Source organism: Colletotrichum tamarilloi (assembly GCF_030869305.1).
Source record: "Colletotrichum tamarilloi strain Tom-12 chromosome Unknown Scaffold_7.1, whole genome shotgun sequence".
Classification (NCBI taxonomy): Eukaryota; Fungi; Ascomycota; class Sordariomycetes; order Glomerellales; family Glomerellaceae; genus Colletotrichum; species Colletotrichum tamarilloi.
Genome location: NW_026849390.1, coordinates 531,989 through 555,771, shown reverse-complemented (window position 1 = coordinate 555,771; position 23,783 = coordinate 531,989). Strand labels below are relative to the sequence as shown.

Here is a 23,783-nt window from a genome sequence, read left to right as displayed (position 1 = left end):
GAAGAAAGAGTATCTGGGTAGTGGCTGATGAGGCGATTTGGTGCTGCTGAGGAGAGAAGAGTGGTTGGATTTTCGTCTTGCTTGATTACGGTGTGTGAAATGGCATAATAGACATAGACTTCAATCACACGCAGGAGAGAACGTTGTAGGTTAAGAACAGGAAAAAACAAATTTGATTTCCTAATATTCGCACTCGCAACCTCCATTAGATATCATGCCAATTACTCCCATATTTCCGGCTTGTTTTGCGTGAGAGAGACAAGCCCGTCCGAACCCAGTGCAGAAAAACGACAGAAAGCGTGCTCCGCTGTGGTATCCAACGAAAAGAAATTTCAGCCCGACCCAGAAACCCCATCGAGTACTCTTGCGCCTCTACTTCAGACCGGGAGAGAGGCCCCAATGGCAAATGGAAAAGAGGAAGAAAATCCCATCATCGTCATCATCATCATGTCGCGATCCGAAAACCATTTTAGAAACATTCACGAGCAAACGCGAACAAACACGTTTACTTCATGTCAGCAGGCGTCAATGCTTGAACCATACTGGTTCCTTCGCTGAAGCGAGTCCGGAAGATGCGGTTCGCGTTCTGGAACATGCCGTCCTTGAGAGAGACGACGATGAACTGCGAGCCCTTGAAACGCGTCTTGATCAGGCGACCAATATTTTGCGTGTGGGACAGATCCAGCGCGGCGTCAACCTCGTCAAGAATGTACATGGGCGCAGGTTTGAACTGCAGCAGGGCCATGATGAGTGAAAGGGCGATGAGAGATCTAAATTGCAAGCGTTAGTTTGAATTCATTGAAACTTAGTGGAAAAGATTGAGTGTGTGCTTACCTCTGACCACCAGACAGCTCAGTCAAGCTCTGCTTCCACACCTTGCCAAGGGATACCTTGACTTCGAGACCATCGCTAATGATCTTGCCTTCAGGGGGGTCCAACTTGGCGAAACTGCCGGGCAAGAGCTCGTTAAAAATCTGACCAAAGTCGCCGTTGACCTTCTCCCATGTCTCTTGCAGGGCCTTCTTTTTGTAGTCGTCCAGGCTGATGATGGTCTCCTCAATCTTGCGCTTGTCGCGGATGACAGTCTTCATCATGTGCTTGAGTGACACCTCCTTCTTCTCGACACTCTCAATCATGTTCATGACCTTGGGGTTGATCTTCTTCTTCATGCCCTGGAAGCGGTCCGTGAGGTTACGGAGCGTCGACTTGCACTCGCCAATGTTCTGACCCTTGAAGTCATACGGCGTTCCTGAACGGCCAAAGTTCTCCTTCTCGTCGGCAATCCAGTCGTGCTCCTTCTCCATGTGCGCAACAGTTTGCACGGCCGATTGCTGCTCCTTGTGGAACCTTTCGACCTGATGGCCAAGCTTCTGCATCTCGAGACTCTCCTCGGCGATGCGGGCGTTCTTGGATCGGGTAGCATCTTCAAGGGCGTGGAGTTCGTCATCGAATCCATGGAGCTTGGCCCGCTCATCGTCAAGCTCGGCCTGGACACCGTCAAGAGTCTCTTGCAGGGTGCTTTGCTGCTTGACAAGATCCTCGACGTCCTGCTGCTGGGCCTTGATGGCTACTTCAACCTCTTGCTGCTGTTCGCGGGCCGCGGACAAATCGCCAGAGACCTGTTCTGAGTCGAGCTGAGCGCCCTGTACTTCCTTCTGTAGAACCTTGACGGAAGCAGTGTTCTTGGTTAGGTCGGCCCTCAGCTTGTCCAATGATTTCTGGAGCTCAACAAGCTTGGCATCCTTGTTGTTGTCGAAGTCCTTCATGTCCTTCTCAATCCGCTTGACGTCAGCAGTGGCTTCGAAATGCCTCTTTTTGGCCTCCGCAGTGTCGCTCTTGAGCTGGGCAATGGTTTCCTTCATGTTCTGCACCTCTTGGATGATTGAAGAAGAAGAGTTGCTGCTAATCTGCTCTTCACCAAGCTTGATCTCGTGGCTCTTCAGGTCAAGTTCCTGCTTGATCTTGCGAGCGTGGTCAAGTTTTGACTTCTCACTCGCAATAGTGAGCTGAAGCTGGTGCAACGAAGACTCGGTCTCCTTGAGTTGGCGTGTGATCTCGTTAAGCTTTTGCAGCGTGACGAGCACACCACTGGAGTTGGGGGAGCTACCACCCGAGAGTGTGCCTGAAGGGTCATAAGAATCACCCTCAAGGGTGATGGACCTCATTCTGACGTTGGGGTCGAAGGTGACCCTCTTGGCCGTCTCTGCATCTGCGCAGATGAGAGTGTTGCCGAAAACATACTCCATAGCGGCGGAGACCTCATTGTCGTAGCCGACGAGTGACAGGGCTAGGTCAACCTTGCCTGGTGCAATTCTTTGGGCAGCCCCGATGGCCTGAGCCGAGGCTTTGAAGGCCGCAATCTTGTTCAAAGGAATGATGGTGACACGCTTGCGAAGCTTTCCTCCTTGAAGCAGTTGAGTGCCAGTGACTTCGGAGTCAACCACGACGTTGTAAAGGCGACCACCAGCGCAAATCTCGAGCGCAGTACCGGCTTGTGTGTTTTGCTTGTCGAGTGTAAACAGCTGGGCAACCAAGCCCTTGACCTTTGATCTATCGAAGTTGGGTGTCGGGTCGGCATAGTTGAAGTCAATGTTGGCGACCTTGCGCTTCAGGCCGTCGGCCTCCTGTCGAAGACCTCGGATCTGCTGCTGCAGGGACGACTGCTTCTGGTACAATTGCTCTTCCTGGCCGGGCTCAAAGCCTAGTCGTCCGAGCTCTTTCTCGAGCTTCTGCGCCTGTGACCTGAGGCCTTCGAGATCCCTGAGAAGGTCGGCATTCTGCTCTTTCGCCTTCTTGGCTCGCGGCTCCTCCTCCTTGATACGCTTTTCGAGATGAGCAATCTTCATCTTTGCTTGCTCCTGTTCGGTAACCGATGCTGTCGCGCGGTTCCTTGCGTCTTGCAGCTGGCCTTGGTAACCGCTTTCCTGACCATCCTTGGATGCAACACCAGTCTGCAAGGTTTGCAAGAGTTCCTCCTTGGATTCGGCTTCTTGGCTTTGCTTCTCCAGGTCGTCCTTGGCTGCGTCGAATCGGGCTTTGATCTCCTCAAAGGCCTGAGTCTTTTCTTGCAGTGTCGCCTCCAGCTCCGCGACGTTCTTCTCGACAGCCGTCTTCTTCTCTTTCTCTTCCGCCATGCTGGACTTCTTCAAGTCCATGACCGTGGCAAGTCTGACCAGCTCGTTTGAGTGCTTCTTGACGGCATCCTCCAAGGCTTGCGCCTTTCCTCCTTTCTTCAACTCCTTGTCGCGCTGAGCTCGGACTCGTTTGACATCCTCTTCAAGGTGGGAGATTTCGCTCTTCAGTCGTGCCGCAGACTCCTCGAGGTCTTTTTGTCTTTGTTTCTTGCCCTCCAGGTCTGCTGCGGATTGCTCAAGCTTTTCTTGGCACCTTACGTAGTCGTGCGCCACGACCACCCGTGTAAGACGCTCGAGATCGTTCTGGGTTTGTTGGAAGTCCAGGAAGGCTCGCTTCTCCGTCCTGAGCTTCTCGAGCTTCGGCTCGATCTCGTCTCGTAGCAGCTCGGTGATTTCTTGCAGTTTCATCTCTTTCTTTGCCATGGTCTTAAGCGCCTTGTCCCTCCTGTCCTCAAACATTCTGGTTCCCGCAGCTTCTTCAATCATGGCCAGAATTTCGACCGGCTTCATGTTGAGAACCTTTGTGATTCGGCCCTGCATAATGAGGAAATTTGGGTTGTTGATGTTTAGCTGGACAGACTGGAAAAGGTTTTGTACAGTCTGTTGTTGGGCTCGGTGTCCATTGATGAGGTATTTGGATGTGCCGCCAAGGACGATTTGTCGAGTTACACTGATGGTTGAGTACTCCTCGAAGCCGATCGGCGACTTCTTCTTGTCTCTATTGTCGAAAACAATTGTAACACTCGCTTTCGTCACACCGGCTTGACCGCGCTTGTAGATAAGATCCTGTTGCGAATAGCATCAGCTTCACCTGTCACCAGCAGAATGCACCGCAATGGATGGCTACGCACCTGGAGATTTTGCGCTCGGACTGTTGTCATGTTGGTAATTCCCAAAACGAAGCAGATGGCGTCCAAGATGTTGGACTTTCCGGATCCGTTGAGACCAGTGATCGAGTTGAAACTTTCGTCCCTGTGTTGTGTGAGCTTTCGTCCCCTCACAGCCAAGGCAAGGGGTTTGTTTACCATCCCGAAATCACCGTTCGCACGGCATACGACTTGAAGCCCTGAATACTGTTAGCATCGAAAAGATAAGAGACGGAATGTGATCGCATACGTCTATGATGACCTCTATGACCCTCATGCTGCCGTAGTTAGTTGTTGACGATGGTGTTGCTGAGGAGTGTTGTCAGAGTCAAGGTCTTATTGTTTACTTTCGATCGGTCGCGTTTCCACTTCACCCCCCCTTCCCATGGACGGAAGGTTTGGACCCTCCCGCACTCCCGCCCGATAAGGCCCTTATCGGGGACAGCACACATATGGGGCGGGCAGTCACACAGGGCACCGCGAGTCTCCCGCAAGCCGCAAGCGCGACTGTCAATCTGTGATTGCCCCGGCTCAGGCAGCCCCACGAGCTTCAGCCGCGCTAAGCCGAATTCGGACTCGACCAAAACATTCGGTTCGCAATGCAATTCAAATCCAGGTCCATCAACACCACCACACATCCATACAACTTTTGTGTGCTTTCCACTTTTTGCTTTCCTCTGCCCCTTCTTTTCCAGCAACTACCTTACTACACCCAGCTACCACATTCCGAACTCGATGACCAGCTAGCATTTCTCTTCTCTTTCACAGCGACACTCTTGCGCGTCGCGATCTACCCCTCACAATGGCGACGATGCGAGGAACGCGTGTGCCTATTGGCTCCGCGTCATGGATTAACGAAGAACGAACTACAGCCCTTAGCATCGTTCAGGCTGAGGCCGAGGAGTTCTCTTTTGCCGCGAGAAACGAGTTTGACTGGCTTAATGAGCATATGGCTGGGGTCTTCAACGAGAACGAGATGTATGGTGACCCCTAGCTAGTTGCTCTGTAACGATTGCTAACTACCTTGACAGCAATGTCGCCGAGATCTTCAAGACACCTGGAAAGCTTCGAAGCAAAACGCCCCACACGGCGCGTAAGGTCGACAATGGCGAGCCTCGTATCGTGAGTTTACTCCTCTCACGCGCGCAAATATCAACGTCCGCTAACAAGGTGCAGCCACTATCAGATGTGTTCTCTTCCACTCCCAACGGCGCCCCAAACACTTTCACACAACATCTTCCTCGCGCTACTCCCACTGCCCACCCTGCGCCATCAACATCATCACCTTTGATCAACAGGAATATTTCGCCCCTCAAGGCTGCCCCCTCCCCTAGGCCGGTTTCGAAACAGCCCGTTGCACTAGCCGATTCCGGATACTATGGCAGCCAGGATGTCGACAACATGGACAACGAAGAGGAAGACGACGACGACATGGATGTCGATCTGATTGAAGAGGAGACACAGATTGGCGAGCCACGATCGAGCCCCCCAAAGACTGCTGGACGAACCGGCCATGTCGCCTTCGAGGCCATCGAGCAGAGCGCGCCTCAAAGCCCTACCGAAACACGCACTATGCGCTCTCCTGAAGTTACTTTTCAAACGGCCAAGGAGGAGCAGACAACGCGGGTTATACGCGATCTCATCGAGGAAGCTCCATCCCCAGCATCGTCCAAGACCTCAGCTGCCCCAAGCCCGGCCAAGGAAGCCAGAACGCCCTCGCCTCCTATCGTATCACCCAAGCCTCGCTCCGCAAAAAAAAGCGTGTCGCCTATCAAGGCCTCACCAAAGAAGCGCTCCCCAGCGAAGCAGTCTTCACCGCCATCCTCACCTGTGCTTGGAGCTGCACCATCTCCCATGCCCGAGCCTTCGCCTGCTGCTGAATCACAGGATGATGTGGACGTCCACATGGACGATGATACACGATCACCGTCCGATGACGAGTCGAGCCCGATCCGCCCAGTCAGAAAGAGCAGCCTCAACTTTGCTTCACTTCCTGCTAGAGAGCCTCTTAAGAATAAGAGTATCGGGGCTCGTGTCTCTAGGACCAGCCACTTGGATATGAACCGTCAGAGTTACTACGGTCGGCAAACGGGAGGAAAGAGCTTGGGAAACAACATGGAACTACTTGGGGAATCAGACGACGAGGAAGGCAACGATGACGGAATGAGCATCGATGGCTCAGCCGAAGACACAAAGGAGGTCGACAACTACGCCTCCAACCACAACAAGACATACACTCAACGACTACAAGACCAAATCAACTTGCTCGGTAAATCTCAACCGAACGCAAGCCGACCTTCAAAGTCGATCCCGAGCTCAGCGGTTGCGCAACAGCTTGCGCAAACGACTGTGACCCAATCAGTTGCAGATGCCAAGGCAGCAACACCCGCGAAGAGATCTGCTGCACCACCGACTCCTGGAGCGTTCCCGGAGGACGATGATGAAGAAGACGAAGTGGAAGCGGGCGAAGAGGATGACTGGATTGCACCTCCTGTGCCTGCGAAAGATACGCCCCTGGCCAGTCCACGACCGCATTTGCCTAAGAGCCACACTGCGGACGTCATGGAAGGCATCGACAGGGCAGACACCGTCAGCGGCCCTGAATTTGCTTTGCCTAAGCAGCGGCAATCTCCTGGTCGCTCAGGCTCCCCCAAGCGGGCACCTGTCATCCCCGAGCGTACTACCAGTGTGTTTGGACATGGCAAATCTGCTTCTGTTTCTGTCTTGCCTGATCTTTCCAAGGACAAGATGGTTGAAGACCTGTCTCCAGCCAAGAAGCATGTTTCAGTGTCCAACCCTCTGTCAGCCGTGCCGGAGGATGGACGCCCCGAGACTCCTCAATCGCCTACACGAAGCTTCCGGGACAGTCCATTGAAACAGGTCAAGAACAAGCTGTCTTCCATTCTGAAGAGTTCCAAAGGTCTTCTTGCGAGCAGTGCGGCCATCAGCGCTGAAGGCAAATCTTCGCTAATGTCACCTTCCACCGCTCGCTTTGGCATCAACCCCGGTCCCTCTACAGACTCAATTGTGCCCCAATCAATCGCCGCAGAGCCATTATATCCTGACCTTTCCAAGCGAATTGCAACCGATGCTCAGACACTTTCCAGCATAGGGAGCCCCGAGAAGCCCGTTGCGCGCAGAACGCGGGCTTCCGTTGAGAAGGAGAAGGAAGACAAGCGTAAAGAGAAAGAGGCCAAGCTGATGGCTGATCAGATGAGCAAGCTGGACAAGGCTCGTGCAGATGAGCGGGAAAAGGCCCGGACTTTCAGCAAAGAACAAGAAAAGATTGCCGCAATGGAGAAGAAGATTGCTGCTCAAAAGGAGAAGGAACCTGAACAAGAGCAAGTCAGGGAGGTTGAACGACCTGCTCGAACGCCGGCGCCTAAGGAAGCACCCAAGCCCACAAGGACTAGCCCCCGCAAGGCCAAGGCTCAGGCTGAGGCCGAGGCTGCTGCCCAGGCCTCACAATCAGAAAAGCCCGATGTCGAGATGGCTGAAGCGCCAACCCCCAGGCCCCCGCCATCCGCTCCTCGCTCTGTTGGCCCTAGCCAGACGGCCAGGCAGCGGGAACTCAGACGTCCAATGAAGCCAACCAAGGAAGCACCCAGCAAGATCAAGCAAGCGCCTACCGTCATTCGCGTTAACACCGGCTCGCAACACTCGCAGTTCCACCCCTCCAACAGCACATTATCATCGGGTCTGCAAGAGACACTAGGCTCGTCGGTCAAGTCCAAATCAAGCCAGCCAGGCTCACATAGCAAGCAATCTCTGGCGAGCATGAAGAGCTCTGTCTCGTCCAATGGCCGACCGAAAGCACTCGAGCTTGCCGCCAAGCGAAAGGAACAAGAAGAGCGGGAGGCTCAAAGGAAGAGAGATGCGAAGCTCGAACTCGAACGGAAACGCGCTGCGATTCAAGAGGAAGAGCGCAAGCAGGAACTGCAAAGGCGACAAGAGGCGGAGAGACAGAGGGAGAGGGAGAAGGAGCAAGCCGAGGCGAAGAAGAGTGCACAGAGACAGGCAGCAATTGAGCGTGCCAAGCAGACGCGAGCACCACCACCTGCTGTGCGCTCTCAGCCCAATGGCCCTCCCGACTACACTGCCAGTCAACGCTCCGATGGCCAACCTCCCCGGCCTCCGTCCCGAATGAACTCCATGGCCCATCGGTCTCAAGAGGATCGACCAGTCAATGCTGTTCTTTCTAACGCTTCGAAGCCAGGCTCAAAGCGCCCCCTGCCGCAAGACAGCAGAGAGGACAATGGCTCTCGCAACCCTCCCGCACGTAACGGGCAGTCTTACAAGACCCAGGAAGCCAAGCGTCGTCGCACTAGTGATGACTTTGCTGATGAGCTTGACATGGACATCCAACCACCCAACATCAAGGGCCCCCCTGTTCGCCCTCCGTCAGTGGGTTTCAAGAAGGTTAGTAACTCATTACTCAGTGCGCACGACGGGAGCTTTGCTGACGTGGATCATCAGGACATGCCCACGAAGTCGACGTACGGCTACACCAACGCACCGCCGAGTGCCTCCAGAGATTTGTTCAAGTCTACCGTCACCGCCCAGCACCACAGCACAATCAAGTCCACAAAACAAGTGGATATGAATCAGTTTGCTCAGGGACACATTCCATTCGCGCCTAATCCAAACCCTGCCGGCCCGGCTCACAAGACACCGGCGCGACCTATGGGTGCTGCAAGCACAAAGTCTACCGCCAAGGCTACGAGATCGTCTCCTCGATTCCAAGACGGCGAAAAGATTGAGCTGCCTGAAATCGATACAGATGAGGACGAGGATGATGACGACTCCCACTTTGGGGTTGCCCCTTGGGCTGATTCGCCTGATTTGAGACGCGCCCTCATGAAACAGGAAACCATGAATCCTGAGGGTATCTTTGGGCCTCCCCGCGCCCTCAACATGGAGGAAGTGTTTAACAACAAGGAGAGATGGCACAAGTTCCGCGCGCGCACATCAAGCGCCAACTGGAGTGGATCGGATCGCTTGACAGAAGACGAGATTAGGAAGGATCTTGCAGCTCGCGACAAGCTTCGCAGAGAGGGTGGTTGGTCCTACGAGATGAGCAAGGACTTGATGTGAGAGTCGCCGCAGACTTGGCGTTGGTTTTGGTGGTTGGGTGACAGCTGTGTGGTTTACACATGCGAACGAACTCACGATGGGACATATGCAAGCAGATCATACGGCTGCTCAGATGGCTGAGTAAAGCCTGGCGTATTCTTTTATTCTTGCAAGGAAGCAAGAAACCTTTTATTGCGGGCGTTGAGCAGCATAAGGCATGCAATTATGACCGTGTTAATATCGAGTAAAATGGCAAGTCCGCGTTACTTTTGAAGCTATGATGAGCCTCGTGGTATGTTAGCTGCGAGTCGGACATGCACCTGAGGGCCGGCTGTTACGGTCTCCAGCTTTCATTCGATCGCATGGATGGGAGAGGTAAGGCTCTGAGTCTTAAGCTAGGGTTGTGTCATTCTCGTTGACAGGGCAACCGCCCCGGACGCTATGACGGTACCTGCCAGGATCCGACGCGGTTGTGCACCCAGGTACCTAGGTTGTTAACGCGCTGGACCCTTGTTAGGTACTCTCCAAATTTCCTGGTGGGATCCGTAACCTCCAACAGTTTTCAGGAGCTGTCAATCCATCCACCAATTTCTTGACTCGGATTCGCGAAACGACCCTTTCTTTTGTGCTGATTCGGGTTGCGTGATCTCCTGTATCCGTGATAATCCTGGAGAATGGGTGCTAACGACAGCACGGAGAGCCGCAAGCGCAGTCGTGCCACACCGGCGAAACCAGACCACAGTATCCCATCGAGCTTCAAGAAACGGAAGCTAGACGCCAACGGCAACCCGATTGTCGCTTCTTCTCCGACGACACCCAAAAGTACTCCAGGGGTCAATTCATCCGCTCTGAAGAAGTCCGCTCGCAGTAAAATCACATCCTCGCCCGTCTCGGCATATGACGTGCCAGACTCCCCCGAGGACAACCCGCCACGTCGAATCCGCAATGTAAGAAGCGTTGACCGACCGACTGCCAAAGTTCCGATCCCGCCTCGCCGCAATGTCGACGTTGATATTTACGATATTCCCTGCTCCGACGATGAGCTGCATTCGAGCCCGAAGGAGGTGAACTCGCAAAAAGCGAGCCCTACGAAGAGAAAGAGCAACGCCGCGGCCGGCCACGATGTAAATGAGGTCAATGGAGGGGAGACCATCGAGAAGCCACAGCCTCAAAAGGGCAAGATCAATAAGGTGCTGGGAAAGGACGAGAAGGTTGCTTCGACAGAGGAGTCTTCCTCGCAGATACGATCAAGCGGACGCCGGAGAACTCTGACAGCGAAAGCCCTCGAGCATGTGGAAAAGGTTGCGAGTCGCTCTGCGACTCCGACTTCTCACGCGAGATCTTCTGCCACTGCGAATGAAGTGCCGGAGTCCAAAAAGGCTACAGGGAAGGCGAACCGCAACATATCTATGCCTCTGAAAGGTATCTTGACACCGTCCAAGCGGGACGGTACGCCGAGAAGGAGTAAGAGCGTAGCGTTCGATTCTGCTAGTGCTTTGGCTCAAGAGGAGGTGTTTTTCGAGGATCTTCCGACAAAATCTGGGAGAAGCCGAAAACCATCACAAAAGGTGGTTGAAGCAAAAGTAGTAGTGGCGAAGACCGCGAAGTCACGAAAGGCGCCGCCCAAGGTGATTGATGAGGAGTCACAGGAGGAAGAAGATGTGCAGTCAGAGGTCGAAGAACAGCAAGATGAAGAACCGGTAGCAGAAGCGTCAAAGCAGGAGGAAGAGGAAGACGAGGACGTTTGTTCGATATGCACGAAGCCCGATTCCAAGCCTGGGAACAGAATTTTGTTCTGTGATGGCTGCGATAAGGCGTTCCATCAAAAATGCTACAACGTGCCCAAGGTTCCCCGGGGAGACTGGTTCTGCAACGATTGCGTTGGGCAGAAGCAGTCGCGAGCAGTGGCAGCAGACGAGGCGGTGAAGACTCCCAATTTCGCAAAACACCTGAGCAATCTGCAAAGGGTGCTACTAGACCGGTGTACGGGTCGCCGACGAATCAAGCTGATTGACCAGGATGACGCCTACGAAAAGGCGCATCGGCTGGTAGAGCAGACGGTACTGGCTGGGGAGGGCAACTCCATGCTCGTAATAGGGGCAAGGGGTTGCGGCAAGACCACGGTAAGTCAACACTTATGCACACTGCATCGGTGCTGTTCTAATATCAAACAGCTCCTCGAGAGCATAGTCGACGACCTGTCTTTGCAGCACAAGAAGGAATTCCATGTTGTAAGACTAAGCGGGTTCATTCACACCGACGACAAGCTGGCCCTGAAAGAGATTTGGCGGCAGTTAGGCAAAGAGATGGAGGCGGAGGACGAGGCCAATGCTCGGGTTTGCAGTCCCAATAGCTCAAGAGATAAGGCCAAAGAAACTGACGAATCGTGTAGTCAAATTACGCCGACACAATGGCCTCGCTGCTTGCGCTGCTATCTCACCCGTCGGAAATGGCACAGGCGGAAGAGGGCGTGACGTCGCAAGCGGTCGTCTTCATCATTGATGAGTTTGACATGTTTGCAGCGCATCCCCGGCAAACGCTGCTCTACAACCTATTTGATATTGCACAGGCGCGTAAAGCCCCTATCGCGGTGCTGGGCTGTACGACACGCATGGACGTAGTAGAATCTCTGGAAAAGCGCGTGAAGAGTCGTTTCAGCCACCGTTATGTCTACCTGTCCCTCCCAAAAAGCTTGCCGGCATACTGGAAAGTATGCAAGCAGGGCCTTTGCGTCGATGACGAGGACATGGACTTCGAGGGCATCGATGTCAGTGTTGATGGACACGAAGCTTTCCACGCAAATTGGAAGGCTATGGTTGAGGTATGTTTCCAGGCCAGATTGCAGGAGGGCTGAAGATTGACTCACCTTTCCACAGGTTCTATACAAAGAAAAGGCATTCCAAAGTCTATTGCAATACCACTACGCAACGACAAAATCCGTCTCGGCATTCCTGTCAGCGTGCATCCTTCCCCTCTCCGCGCTCTCGTCTACATCTCTAGATCTCGTCATTCCGCCAACGCCCAGCGGCCCGGTCGTCTCTCTCTCGCCACCAAACTCCAAGCTTCACCTTTTGTCGTCGCTCTCAGAGCTGGACCTGGGCCTCCTCATCGCAGCAGCGCGACTGGACATTGTGGCACATACAGACACGGTCAACTTTGCAATGGTGTACGACGAGTACGGCTCACTGATGGGTCGGCAGCGGGTGCAGTCGGCCAGCTCGGGACTGCTGGCCCTGGGCGGCGGCGTGCGGGTGTGGGGCCGCGGTGTGGCTGTTCTCTCATGGGAGAGGCTCGTTGCCCTGGGGCTGCTGGTGCCGGCGGGTCTCGGGACGGGTCGGGCTTCGGGGTACGGCGGGCTGGAGGGGAAGATGTGGAAGGTGGATATGGCGCCCGAGGAGATTCCCGTGGGGTTGAAGTTGAACAACGTGTTGGCGCGGTGGTGTAAGGAGATTTGAGCGTGAACATCATCCTCCGATGAAGATATGACCAGGGCGTATAGAATCAGGCAAAACGCCAGTTATGAGCCATTGCTAGGCTTCCATATTTGCACCCCTAGGACCTGTAACAGTAGTTGGAGGCAAAGGAGCTGCTGATACTGAAAGTTGAGCGCCTCCTTGGCGATCTCATTTCCACAACTGGTTCCCAGGGCTTGGCGCCACATGAGTACGGCGCGGTCTAACGATTCGTAGGGCGTGGTTGGCATAAGGTGGTCTGATTGTCTATCAAGTAAGGACGCCAGACATGCCAGGCGAATATCTACCTTGGGGAGCGTGGGAGGCAAGTAGGCACGTTTGGACCAGGTAGTTGTTTTGACGCGGCGCTAGGGAGACGATCCGGCCCGGTGTCTAGGCTGCTTTTGTCAAGGTCGGGGTGTCGTTGGGTGCTTGTTTGGAATCATGGAAATGCAGTCTGCTTATGGATGTAAGATGTAGGTGTGAAGAGAGGGGAATACGAGGACGGCGGGCAGTATTTCTATCTCTCTACTTTTGTTCTCCAAGTCTCTGGGCCGGTTGGTTTTGTGAGATTTTTATGTTTGGTGATCATGAGAGTAGCGCATTTCGGGTAGCGTCAGCCAGGTGATTGTAATAGTATAGTGAACTACCGATGTCTTTTGAGTGTATCATGAGCCGAAGCGGACTCCATTGGTTATGGTCTGCTGTCAAGTCCCTAGTTTAAAGTCTAAATTGGTTTGTGGTAGTGCAGTGTGGTAGTTTGAAGGTTTGATGATGGTTGTTGCTTGGGGGAATTTGATAGCTGCGTAACGGCCGTAACGTCGTCGTCGTCGTCGGACGCGGGGGGCGAAGGCCAAGATGCAGAGTATGAAGATCTTTGGCACTTTGGGTGCGCCTTTGCACTTTTTGCGTTTTGTTTCTTGTTTCTCTATAGACAGGCACCTGAATACTGTATGCGGTCAACTTATGACCCCGGTCACGAGGCAGGGTGGGTTGAAGAAGGGAGTGTCTGGCGGAATTATAACCACATCTCCGTAGCGGAGAATGGATGAAGACATGGATTTAGATGATGTCACGATGTCACGATGTCACGATATCGCGGAGAAACACGTGCTGAACAAGATAGAGTATGATCCCTTCTGGCCGGGGGATATATTTATAAGTAAGCGATTTTCAGGAGGCAGCGGGAGGGGGAAGGGAGGGGAGGCTGGAGTGGCCAGGGTTGTGGTTGATCTAATGGGATGATGGGGTTCGTGAAACCTTTGATCATCCTAGCAGTGCATGGGCTGTGATGGCCTGTCAGAAGGTAGGGGGAGGACAGGACAGACTATCTCTCTAGATACTGCGTGAGACTGCGTGAGAAATGAGCATGATCAAATGCGGTTGTCAGCTTGTCTACCTCTCTAAGGCTGGTTGACGAATGTAAGAAGACGGTGAGTGCAGTCTGAAAGGTCCAGTGTGTTAGTCAAGAAGCGCCAAGGGACGGCGGCCGCCTCGGGTAGGTAGTTTGTGGTAGTTTAAACGACGTTGGAGGTGTCAGTGACGTCCCTCCCTCGGGCGGCCGCGTGCCAAGAGATGTAAGCCGGCCGCTCCCTCCCAAAAGAGGCTTTTCTTACCTACATTTAAGGTACACGACATCTCCACTGCCCTCATCTACCGAAGTCTGGACCTCATTGGATCCTTTCCGAAGTGCGCATGGTCGCGCACCGCCTGTAGCTTTACATAGGTATGAAAAAAGAGGCGTTTGTATCAAGAATCCCATTGTTCTCGTATTCGCTCATGCTGGAAAGATGGAGATTGGTGAGAGAGAGAGAGAGCATGCAAGCCACACGCGTGGTTGTTGGTGTAGGTACTTTGGCTGGACGGAAGGGCCCTGCAGCTCGGGACTGGACGTCTTGGTGTTGATTGAATCGTTGCATCGGCCCAATGACAGCACCCGTCTCGATACTTTCCAGGCAAAGACGGGGTCGGGTACGGATACCTTTAGTGATCAGTCGTCCATCGGGTACAGGGTGGTCCCACAAGTCTGGGAACCCGGCGGCCGCCCGCCGCCACGTTGCGGCGGGTTGAATTCCGCACACGGGCATCCAATCTGGTGGGTTTTTGGGGAGGTTTTTTGGTGTGTTTCCCTTTTCTTTGAGTTCCATTAGGTTTTGAGTGTCTGGGTCCTCCAGGTGCCACTGTCATCTGTCATCGATCCGAGTTAGCCATGTGCCGAGAAACACCAGGGCAGTCTTGATCCATCTTCTTCTCCCCCCCCCCCCCCCCAGGACTCCTGGACCACCCGAACACAATGTCTTTTGAAAACATCCAGTGGGACACATCAGCCGCATGATCTCTTTTTGTCTCTGAGTCTGGGGAAGGGGGCTGAGCTGATGGGACGACAGAAAAAGACAAGAGAAACGTCCGAGCCGAGCTGCCTGCCTGCCTGCCTTGGTTTTAGTGGCAGCACAGAAACTTGTCCACCGACTCCCCTTGTTCTATGTACACAGTAAGGTACTTTGTGTGTGTGTGTGTGTGTGTGTGTGTGTGTGTGTGTGTGTGCGTGCGTGCGTGCGTGAGAGAGTGAGGGAGAAGGGCGGCGGCCGCCCATGCTTCTTCCCCCCATGCCATCCCAATCCATCCCGTGGCCCCCGACGACTTTTGTACGCATACAGAAGTACGAACACCTCAGTTCAGCCAAAAAGGTGTGAGGTAAGATGTGCATGGGTCCCGTCCGCCTGATGAGATTTTCTCGTTAATTTTCAATTTGTGATTCCCTCCGAAGCTGGGGGGAAAACAAAACTAGGAGGTTGACCGCATCTTTTTTATGAAGTGACATTGGGCTACAAGTACTAAACGAACTGGCATCAGTTCCTTCCTTACCCGCTCTCCGCCGCTTTCTTTTCAGTGATTGGCCTTGATTTTCTTTCCGTCTTTCTGACGCTGTTCTTGATCAATCATCATCCTTGGTTTGCCATCTACTATACCCAAGGTACATATCCCTTCCTACTTCGAGGTCATCCCGAGTCTATTTCGTTTCTCTCAAATCTCCTACAACTTTACACTCCCAAAATACCTGCCTTGCCTTACATCACTCAACTACCTAGCCTTGATTAAAAACAACTCCGTGGTAGTGCCCCTTCTTGTTTCTTCCCACGGACACTAGACTTTCCTCACCTCCAATCCTGCTCTTCACCGGAATCCTTGCCCTGCTCCCCTTACCCAGAGCCCTGTCTTTTACCGGCTCCAACCCTTTCCGGCAGGGAACCCAGCTCAAGGGGGCACACATACCTAGTGCACACTACACAGTATATCTTACTGCGGTACAGACACAAGCATCCGTACGGATAGTGTGGGTAGTCGGGCTTCACCGTGCCATCACCGCCCACCACGCACAGCTACGCCTCGCGGAGCCAATCTCATCCGGCCGCCCTCTGCGCCTCCGTCCTCCGTCTCCGTGCCAAGCTGGCACTGCCTCCGAACCACAACGCATCGCTTCCACTTCCACCGCATAACCTGGCAAGGCCCCATTTCAATACCCTTCCGGGCTTCCATCTACCGTTTTACCGCAAACTTGACTTTTCAATTCTCGATTTTCAGACCCGAATTCTTGGGACTACACTACCAACCTTACTCACCTACCTAACCTCTCAACCGACTCCTCTACACCAAATCTATTCCATTTTCTCGTTCTTGTTCCATCCCATATCCGCCCTCGCAACAGAGCTGCTTTTCACCCCCAAACTAAAGCTCAATAACCTTAAACTCACATCACATCTTAACCCTCAAACTCGTCTCCAGATACAGACTTTCTGCATATGGGGTCGAATACCAGCATCTAAACAGAGAACCTCCTCCCTCCGCCCACCAACACATCTATTTGTCTCTCTCTTCCCTCAACCATGTCAAAACGCACAACCTTCACCACAATCTCCCCTCTACCCCCAGGCATCACCCGCGATGCCGTCCTCGACTTCCTCCACAACCACCTCGAGATGATCGACCTCAACCCCCTCATCAAAGAACGCCACCTCATCCCGCCACCACCCAACGCGCCCCCCGAAGAGCACGCCTGCGCGTGGTACTCCCTCACCGACGAGATCTCCTACCTGCCCGGCGGCCTGGCCACGGGTAACGTCAGCTACACATGCTGCTTCCACGACCTGCCCACCGGCCTGCAGACCCACTGCTACGCGCCCATGGGCCTCGAGATCCGCGACAAGTGGACCGTCGCCGGCTCCCTGCCGGGGGAACCCGTCGAGCCCGTCGAGCTCGGCATCGGCGCCCCGCTCACGGGGCTCTACATCCGCGAGGACGTCGATATGCGCTGCAACGTCTTCACCTCGAGCTTTGTCAAGAAGACGCTCAAGAAGAGCCATGGTTTGCTGGTCGACCGCTTAAAGACAAAGGTTCACCGCACCGTCGTCGCTGCCGCGCATCAACGGCACGGCAGTCAGAACTCACTACCGGGGTCGGTCAGGTCCGGCTCCAGCGGGCACAGCGCCACGCAGCTGCAGCATCAACAAACATACCCGAACCCGGCTTACACGAACAACAACGTCTTCGGCAACCAAATCAGTCTCCCATATAGACCTTCATATCCCAACAACAGCATACCCGTGACCGCACCAACACCGGCACCGACGCCCCCAGCCAGCGACGGCTCCCAAACCTCACAAAACGCATACCCGGAACCCCTCCGTGTCCGCCGCACCACTAACCAAACTGACTCGACGTTTTCTCATCAACACCAACATCAACATCAGCAGAAGCCGTCGTGGCCGGATATCAAATCGCAACCGTCCGCCGCCAACGGGTACGCGCACGTCAACTTCTTGTCCGGCCATAACAACGCATACGACGCGAAACCTTTGCCTCCGTCGCCGTACGCGGGAGGGAGAGTGGGAGGAGGAGGAGGTGGTGGTGGTGGAGGTGATGTTGGTCAGCAGCAGCAGCACCAGCGAAATGGGTGTCAGCAGAACAGTGGCGCAACGCTGCAAGGGCCCTTTGTCGCTGAGCTGGAGTGAGTGAGATTTTGGGAGGGGAGTGGTGGCGGAGTGTGCCCCTTGTGTCACAGTCTTTTGTTTCCCGTCGCTTCGGCCTAAGGGTCTGTTTGTGTTGCTTATATAAACTCGATACCCCATATCTTATTGTTAATTTTTGGCAATTTATCAAAGACATGTATACTAGTACATGAGAACCTCCTTCATTGTAAGTGAGGTCTGGATGTTTTGTGTAGTTCGCGCGAGGCGCAGGTTACGTCCTTGGGTTGGTGAGATTGGTGAAGTTGACTAAGATTAAGTCTCAATTTTCCGGACATGAGGCTGAGATCTTGTCGTCTTTCATATTCAATTGAATGACTAAGATCTTAAACAACAAACCGCTATTCCAAATAGGCAATCTTTTACATCAAAACACCAACTAACAAACACCGTGTTGCTACAGACCGAAGATCCTTCTCAACAGAGACATCAAATCCCCCGGCAACTTTCTCATTAAGCTCATCATTCCCTCCCGAGCCAACTGGGACCCCTGAGCTTCCAGGACCTGTCGCTTCTCCTGCTCCTTCACCTGCGTCTCCATCCCCTTCTTCGGCGTGGGCGTATACCTCCTTTCCCCATCCAACCTCTGCATCCCATATCTCTTAGTCACAAGCGTAGACCAAACCTCCATACCCAAAATCCACGAAACGCACCCGTCCCGCAATATGCTCAAATTCACATCATCAACCTCGTCTTCCAACATCGGCAGCCCCTCGCAAGCTCCAAGAAACTTCTTCACAAGATCACTAGTCTCCTCGCCCAGCTTCGTCATGGCCTCTTGCGCACCTATCCGGTCCTCCTCCATGAGAACCCTCACGCCATTATGCCCGTCCTCGCCCTTGGCCTGCTCTTTATCGAAACTGTAAATGTCGTTTTGGTTGATGATGACGTCGACGCAGAGACCCAGCAGCGAGTCCACCGCGGGACTCTGCAAAAAGCCGGGGCGGATGGCGCGGTCGATGAGGAGGAGCGCCATGCCCGGGAGGACGCCAATGGTGCGCCGCCGGACGGCGATGTACCTCTCCCGGCTCGGCACGCAGTTGTGCCCTCCCACCTCCCCGTTCGGCCCCGTTCTCCGGAGCGCCACCTCGTCGCCCACGCCGTCGAGGTAGTCTGCGAAACTGTCCACGAAGAAGTTCCACGAGTCGAGCGTGCCGCCCACGGCGTCGCTGCGATAGCGTATCGCAATGTCGGCTGCCATGCGGACGCCCACCCACACCTCGTCGTCCCCGTCTCCGTCCCGATCTCGCCCAATCTCCTCGGGATGCCGAAACGCGCGGACCATGGCGGCAGATTGCCTCCGCACCTGGGCCTCGCCCTCCTCCGTGTCGTCCACGTTGTCCGTGAACTCGTCAATGACGAAGAAGTGGAGCATGACGAGCGCAGCGAGAAGAACGTGGCGCGCGGGCTGGTGGGCGTAAATAATGCATGCTATCTCGGGGAAGTCGCCGGCGATGATCTTGGAGATGAAGAGTTCGTTGATGCCCTTGTTGATGGAATTTGGCTTGGCGTTGCTGTGGCAGTAGCCTCGCAGCCAGCTCTCGGATTCGGCCTTGATGTACTGGGAATCTGGGTGGTTGTTTGGGGGGTAAGGAGATGGCCAGCTTGGGTGTCGGCGCCAGTCTGCTAGGAAATCTGGGATTTGGATGGTGGTGTGTTGGATGGTATGTTTCTCAGCGATTGGGGACGCCATGATTTACGGCTTGCCAACGTAGATCCAGTTGTCTGGACTCTGGAGTAGTATGACTGGATGATGGTGTAATTGAACTCTTTGAGGGGAAGAAGAGGTTGCTGTGGACAAGTGAGAGCAGCAGGATTTGGTTTAATGTCTTGGGCTTCAAACGTTTCTTTGGCCACTGCTTGGAACTGAGAGCTTTATAGCCATCCTTCGAGGGGCTAAGCCGTACCACCAGCAGACTTTCGAGTCACGAGGCTCAGCAAAGACCGAGAGGAAGCCTAGAACTTGATGTCATCCAAGGTACACGATATCACATCCAAACCAACTTGTCACTTTCAGACTTGATAACGGTCATCATATCGGCACACAATCGCTTCCTAATCCGGATGTGAAACGGGGCCTCTTCCCACTCCGGAGACAAGGGACAGAGGCCAAGGGACGCAAAAACCTGATGTGAAAAGCTTCTCCACCTCCAACACGAAGAAAAAACTACCGATACACTGCCCGTAAGGCGTCCCATCGAAGAGACTAGGCTATCGCCGTAGCCCACCGGAAAACCCCCCCTGGTGCCCCCACGCAACTCAGCCCTATCGCCATTGAGGAACTGCACAGCAGACGCTTGTTGGTTCGCAAACGCACCCAGGCCAATCAATTCGTGGCCCCCAAAGCCCATAGGGCTGAGACTTGTTCGGTCTTGTTGAAGAATCCGGTTCCAGGTCCGCGGTAGAGTTACCTTCGGACCGGGGCTGAGGGCTCCCCGGTCCCCGGCTCTCCGCCCTTCTCTTCCTTCCTGTGCCTCGGGCGGTGGCACGGTGATGGATGGCTGGCTGTTTCCACACCCACACACACACACACACACACATCCACTATCACTATCACACTCTCTCACATACACACTCACACAATGCCAACATCCTCTTACTTGCTTGTCCCGAGAATATCCATAAGATCATAAGCGTGGGACAAAACTCCATCAAAAATAAAACATGCAACACCAGGCATTCGCCGGTCGTCTCCGACCCGACTACTACTCTGGCCCTCGCTGGTTTATCAATGGGAGAGCGGACGGGATCCCGAGTTCTCCAGTGGGTATGGTCGCATGTGTCGAGATGATCTGGCAATTCTGTTCTTGTTCCAGCAGGCTGGTTGACCGCGGAGCGTCGTTGGACGGGCTCGGCGGGATTACCACAACCAGGACCCCGGGATCGACATAAGCCAGGGCGATTAGTCACAACGTATCTAAGCCCCCCAAATTGGGGTCTGGAAAGTGGGATGTGGAGAAACATGTTGGTCACAAGTGCATGCTCTCTTTTTACTCAATTCGGCATCATCTTACCCCCTCCTCTCGTGCCACACCTTGTTCTGACCGTGGTTGGGAGGACCGGTGGGAGCTGACTGTTTGCTTCGCCCGAGGCTAGCACACGGTGGCGGTGGTCCAGGCTTATACGGGCTTTGGGGGGGGGGGGGGGGGGGGCGTGTCGCGTTCAGGGTCGGCCGGGGGAAGGCGGGGGGGGGGTGGGGGGGCGGGTGGGGGGGGGGGGGTGTGGTGCGCGGGGGGGGGGGGGGGGGGGGGGGGGGGGGGGGGGGGGGGGGGGGGGGGGGGGGGGGGGGGGGGGGGCATTTGCGTCGTTCAAGGTCTCGGCCCGGGAAAAGCGGGGCCGGGGCGGGCGTCCGGCTCTAGCAGGCAGCACAAGGCAAGGCTTGGATGGCAGCCTGCCAGGCAGACATGGACGGAAAAAGTCATTCGCGGGCGATGGTTGCTCCCTTCAAAATGGTTCTAGATCGGGGATTGTGGCAGTCAAGACTTATTTTGTAGATTTGTTATCTGGCCACATGATCTTTACGGGTGAGCATTAAGCGGACAGGTTTGGAAATGACTCTTTCTCATAGTGCGAGGTTCAGAACATTAAATCTTTCGATTAAGCGGCAAGTTGCCTTACCAAAATCCAATTGCAAAGCCAATCGCGCGAACCTTGGAGGAATGGATATAGCTTTGGCCGTCACTGAATTTATCTAAGAGCAATCTCACGACAACGGTCCCTCAAGAGACACGTCGCACCTACATGCCAACTCCATCGCGAGGTTCTCAGTCAAACACGCCCGCGCGGCATGAGACATGAGAAGCAAAAAACGAGAGAAACGACGTAGATTCGAGCTCGCAACCTCCAGAGCCCATCATCGTATTCCGTAGAAAAACGTACATGTGTGAATAGGCAGGTATCACATCATAAACATCGCTCGTCACCAAAATCACTATGGAGAACGATGCCATAAAAAACAAACTATCCATGGCATGATGTAGGACCGTGAGCCAACATACGCTTCCACCCATTCAAGGGCAAGAATCGTACCGCTCGGCCATCGACTACAACGGACGGTGTTTGTTGAAAGATGCACCACTTTTGTTCGCTATATATCATTCTGCATGTCCAACATTGTGCTCTTGGTAACTTTGAGTCATCCCGCCTCCCGAGAACCGCTTTACACCCGAGCGATCAGCGATAAGGTAAAAATACAAAATCAAATACATCATTCTGCTATATCATTCTACTAATCTCACATGTTATTGGCCCATATCCTCATCGTCATTTTCACACAGTACCCGTTCTGAAAATACAAGACCTATAACATCGCCTCTCATTTCCTGGCACTCTAACGCTTCACAGTGCTGCAGTCAACGTGTGTGGGCGCCGGATGATGCGTTGCCAAACTGAAGTTGGAGTTTCCGTGCTGCCTGCCGTTTCGCGGGCCTCTCGGTGCAAGGGTCACATCTTTGTATCCGACGTCGAATGTGCTCCGGTCGTTTTCATTGTAAAAGGCGCGAACAGGGCCGGGTGTTGGGTTACTACGCCCGCTGGCGTACCTCATGCGACCAGACGGTCTCTGAAGAACCAAACAAGGTCCAAATTTTGTGACTCGTCATCTCGAAGAGCTTGGCTTCTGCCATTGATGTCACGAGATAGCAATCGCGAAACAGACTCGTTCCACCGAGGCAAGGAGACGAAGGTAGGCTTCACTTCCGCGCGCGCCTGTCCACTCGCTGAAGCGCCGTGCAGCTCCGTCAACGAATAGAAACAAACTCAGATATCTTCAGCTACTAGAGCCAGAGCAAAGCGGCAGTGTTGGACTCCAAGGATCAGCTCCAGTTTTGTTGGTCGTTGGACGCTTAAGTATGGCTTTGACCAGTCGCGTGCGGTGACGCCCGCCCGGAAAAGCGGGATCTCGAGGCTGATGCCCCGACTTCACTGCACTCATCCTCTTTCCATCTCTAACTTCTAAACTCATACCAGGAATCATCAGAGCGAAACGCCGTTAGCCGGAATCAAGTCTATTGCTTTTTTTTTTTTTTGGATTTTTTTTTTTTTGGACTCTATCACCCCGTTCGATCGTTGTTTCCGAGCGTTGAGCCCAAATCATCACCACCTCTTTCGTTGGCCCATCACTGGCCGGATTGAATATGGAAGAGAAGGCCCCTGCAGCTGAGAATATCTTGCGCCAACTGGATCTGTTGAAGAAACTAGACCTCTCAGATGTAGAGGTTCAAATTCTTGATATTCTAGCCTACGACGTTCGAGCGACCAGTTGGGAGACCGCTTCAGAGGCTGCATTCTACTTGGACGCTCTGTGCCCTCCTCTAGAACAGCGCAAAGAGGCAGAAGGCTACTTCTATGTCATTTGGAGCCTCGTAACAGATATTGCAACCAGTCATGACGTGACAAAAGAGACGCAAACTCATCTCGTCAACACCCTGTCAGCATTGCAGCAATGTGCAAAAGGTGAAATCGACATCTGGGGTGTAAGTGTATTTCGCTAACGAGCACTCAAAATTGAACCACAAACGACTGATCATCTCAAACCTGACAGAACGAAGAAGACAGACAACGCGTTTGGAAAGATCTGCCATTGTTTTACATGGCCGTTGAGGCTTCTTTTAGTGGTAAGTTGCAATTGAACCACTGTCGTCCCTCATGAAGAGGGACTAGGCTGCGTGCGGAACTGAAGGCCTAACGCGAAACAAGACCCAACTCAAGAAGCGACAACAGAGAGCTTCACCTCCAAAGACGCACAAGAATGGCGCAACATCAACAGATTCGGCGCTATGTTACTGAGAATGGGCGTCTTGGGCCTTCACACGCAAGCAATGGACGCATTGCGTTCGGCGCTTGAGGAGGAGCCGAGCCCCATCCCGGCGGTTGCAGAGTGCCGGCTGCGCGTCGCCTGTGAATGGATCCGTCAGAGCGCGAGGCCTCTCCTCGGGTGGGCGCGGGAGAACGTTGGCTATTCCGAGATGCCAGAGTATGAGAGGGACTTGACGGAGGAAGCGATAGCATATCAGGGGGTTCTGTACGAGGGTCCGCCCATCATGTGTCTCCAGCGGTGGGGATTCTGGATGGATCGGCTCGAGTGGCTTGCGAAAAGTGAGGATTCTGGGCTGATTGAGGAGGCGAGGACGGAGGTGCTTGAGGCGTTTTGGGTTATGAAGGAGGTTGAAGGGCGGATAGGACATGCCCTGTGATGAAGCGACGATATGCCCAGCTTCTCACCCCAAATATCGT

The 23,783-nt window shown here is 53.9% G+C and overlaps 6 protein-coding genes across 6 annotated transcripts; 4 read left to right on the top strand and 2 right to left on the bottom strand.

The window, feature by feature from the left end:
- Positions 1-205: 205 nt before the first annotated feature.
- CTAM01_03107 (RecF/RecN/SMC N terminal domain-containing protein) lies at positions 206-4,277 on the bottom strand (the record flags this gene model as incomplete). The annotated part of the gene is made up of 6 exons (XM_060519144.1): positions 206-239; positions 510-770; positions 835-3,920; positions 3,986-4,106; positions 4,160-4,200; positions 4,251-4,277. The coding sequence occupies 6 exons, from the start codon at positions 4,275-4,277 to the stop codon at positions 206-208; spliced, it is 3,570 nt and encodes a 1,189-aa protein (XP_060386143.1).
- Positions 4,278-4,802: 525 nt separating this feature from the next.
- On the top strand, positions 4,803-9,094 carry CTAM01_03106 (inner centromere protein; the record flags this gene model as incomplete). Its single annotated transcript, XM_060519143.1, has 2 exons — positions 4,803-4,978; positions 5,032-9,094. 2 exons carry the CDS (start codon positions 4,803-4,805, stop codon positions 9,092-9,094), a joined length of 4,239 nt encoding a protein of 1,412 aa, XP_060386142.1.
- Positions 9,095-9,747: 653 nt separating this feature from the next.
- CTAM01_03105 (PHD-finger domain-containing protein) lies at positions 9,748-12,528 on the top strand (the record flags this gene model as incomplete). Its single annotated transcript, XM_060519142.1, has 4 exons — positions 9,748-11,196; positions 11,248-11,409; positions 11,466-11,894; positions 11,950-12,528. The coding sequence occupies 4 exons, from the start codon at positions 9,748-9,750 to the stop codon at positions 12,526-12,528; spliced, it is 2,619 nt and encodes an 872-aa protein (XP_060386141.1).
- A 3,881-nt stretch (positions 12,529-16,409) lies between these two features.
- Positions 16,410-17,534, top strand: CTAM01_03104 (uncharacterized protein; the record flags this gene model as incomplete). The annotated part of the gene is made up of 1 exon (XM_060519141.1): positions 16,410-17,534. The coding sequence occupies one exon, from the start codon at positions 16,410-16,412 to the stop codon at positions 17,532-17,534; it is 1,125 nt and encodes a 374-aa protein (XP_060386140.1).
- A 412-nt stretch (positions 17,535-17,946) lies between these two features.
- CTAM01_03103 (uncharacterized protein) lies at positions 17,947-19,242 on the bottom strand (the record flags this gene model as incomplete). Its single annotated transcript, XM_060519140.1, has 1 exon — positions 17,947-19,242. One exon carries the CDS (start codon positions 19,240-19,242, stop codon positions 17,947-17,949), a length of 1,296 nt encoding a protein of 431 aa, XP_060386139.1.
- A 3,442-nt stretch (positions 19,243-22,684) lies between these two features.
- CTAM01_03102 (uncharacterized protein) lies at positions 22,685-23,743 on the top strand (the record flags this gene model as incomplete). The annotated part of the gene is made up of 3 exons (XM_060519139.1): positions 22,685-23,023; positions 23,092-23,164; positions 23,247-23,743. 3 exons carry the CDS (start codon positions 22,685-22,687, stop codon positions 23,741-23,743), a joined length of 909 nt encoding a protein of 302 aa, XP_060386138.1.
- Positions 23,744-23,783: the final 40 nt, after the last annotated feature.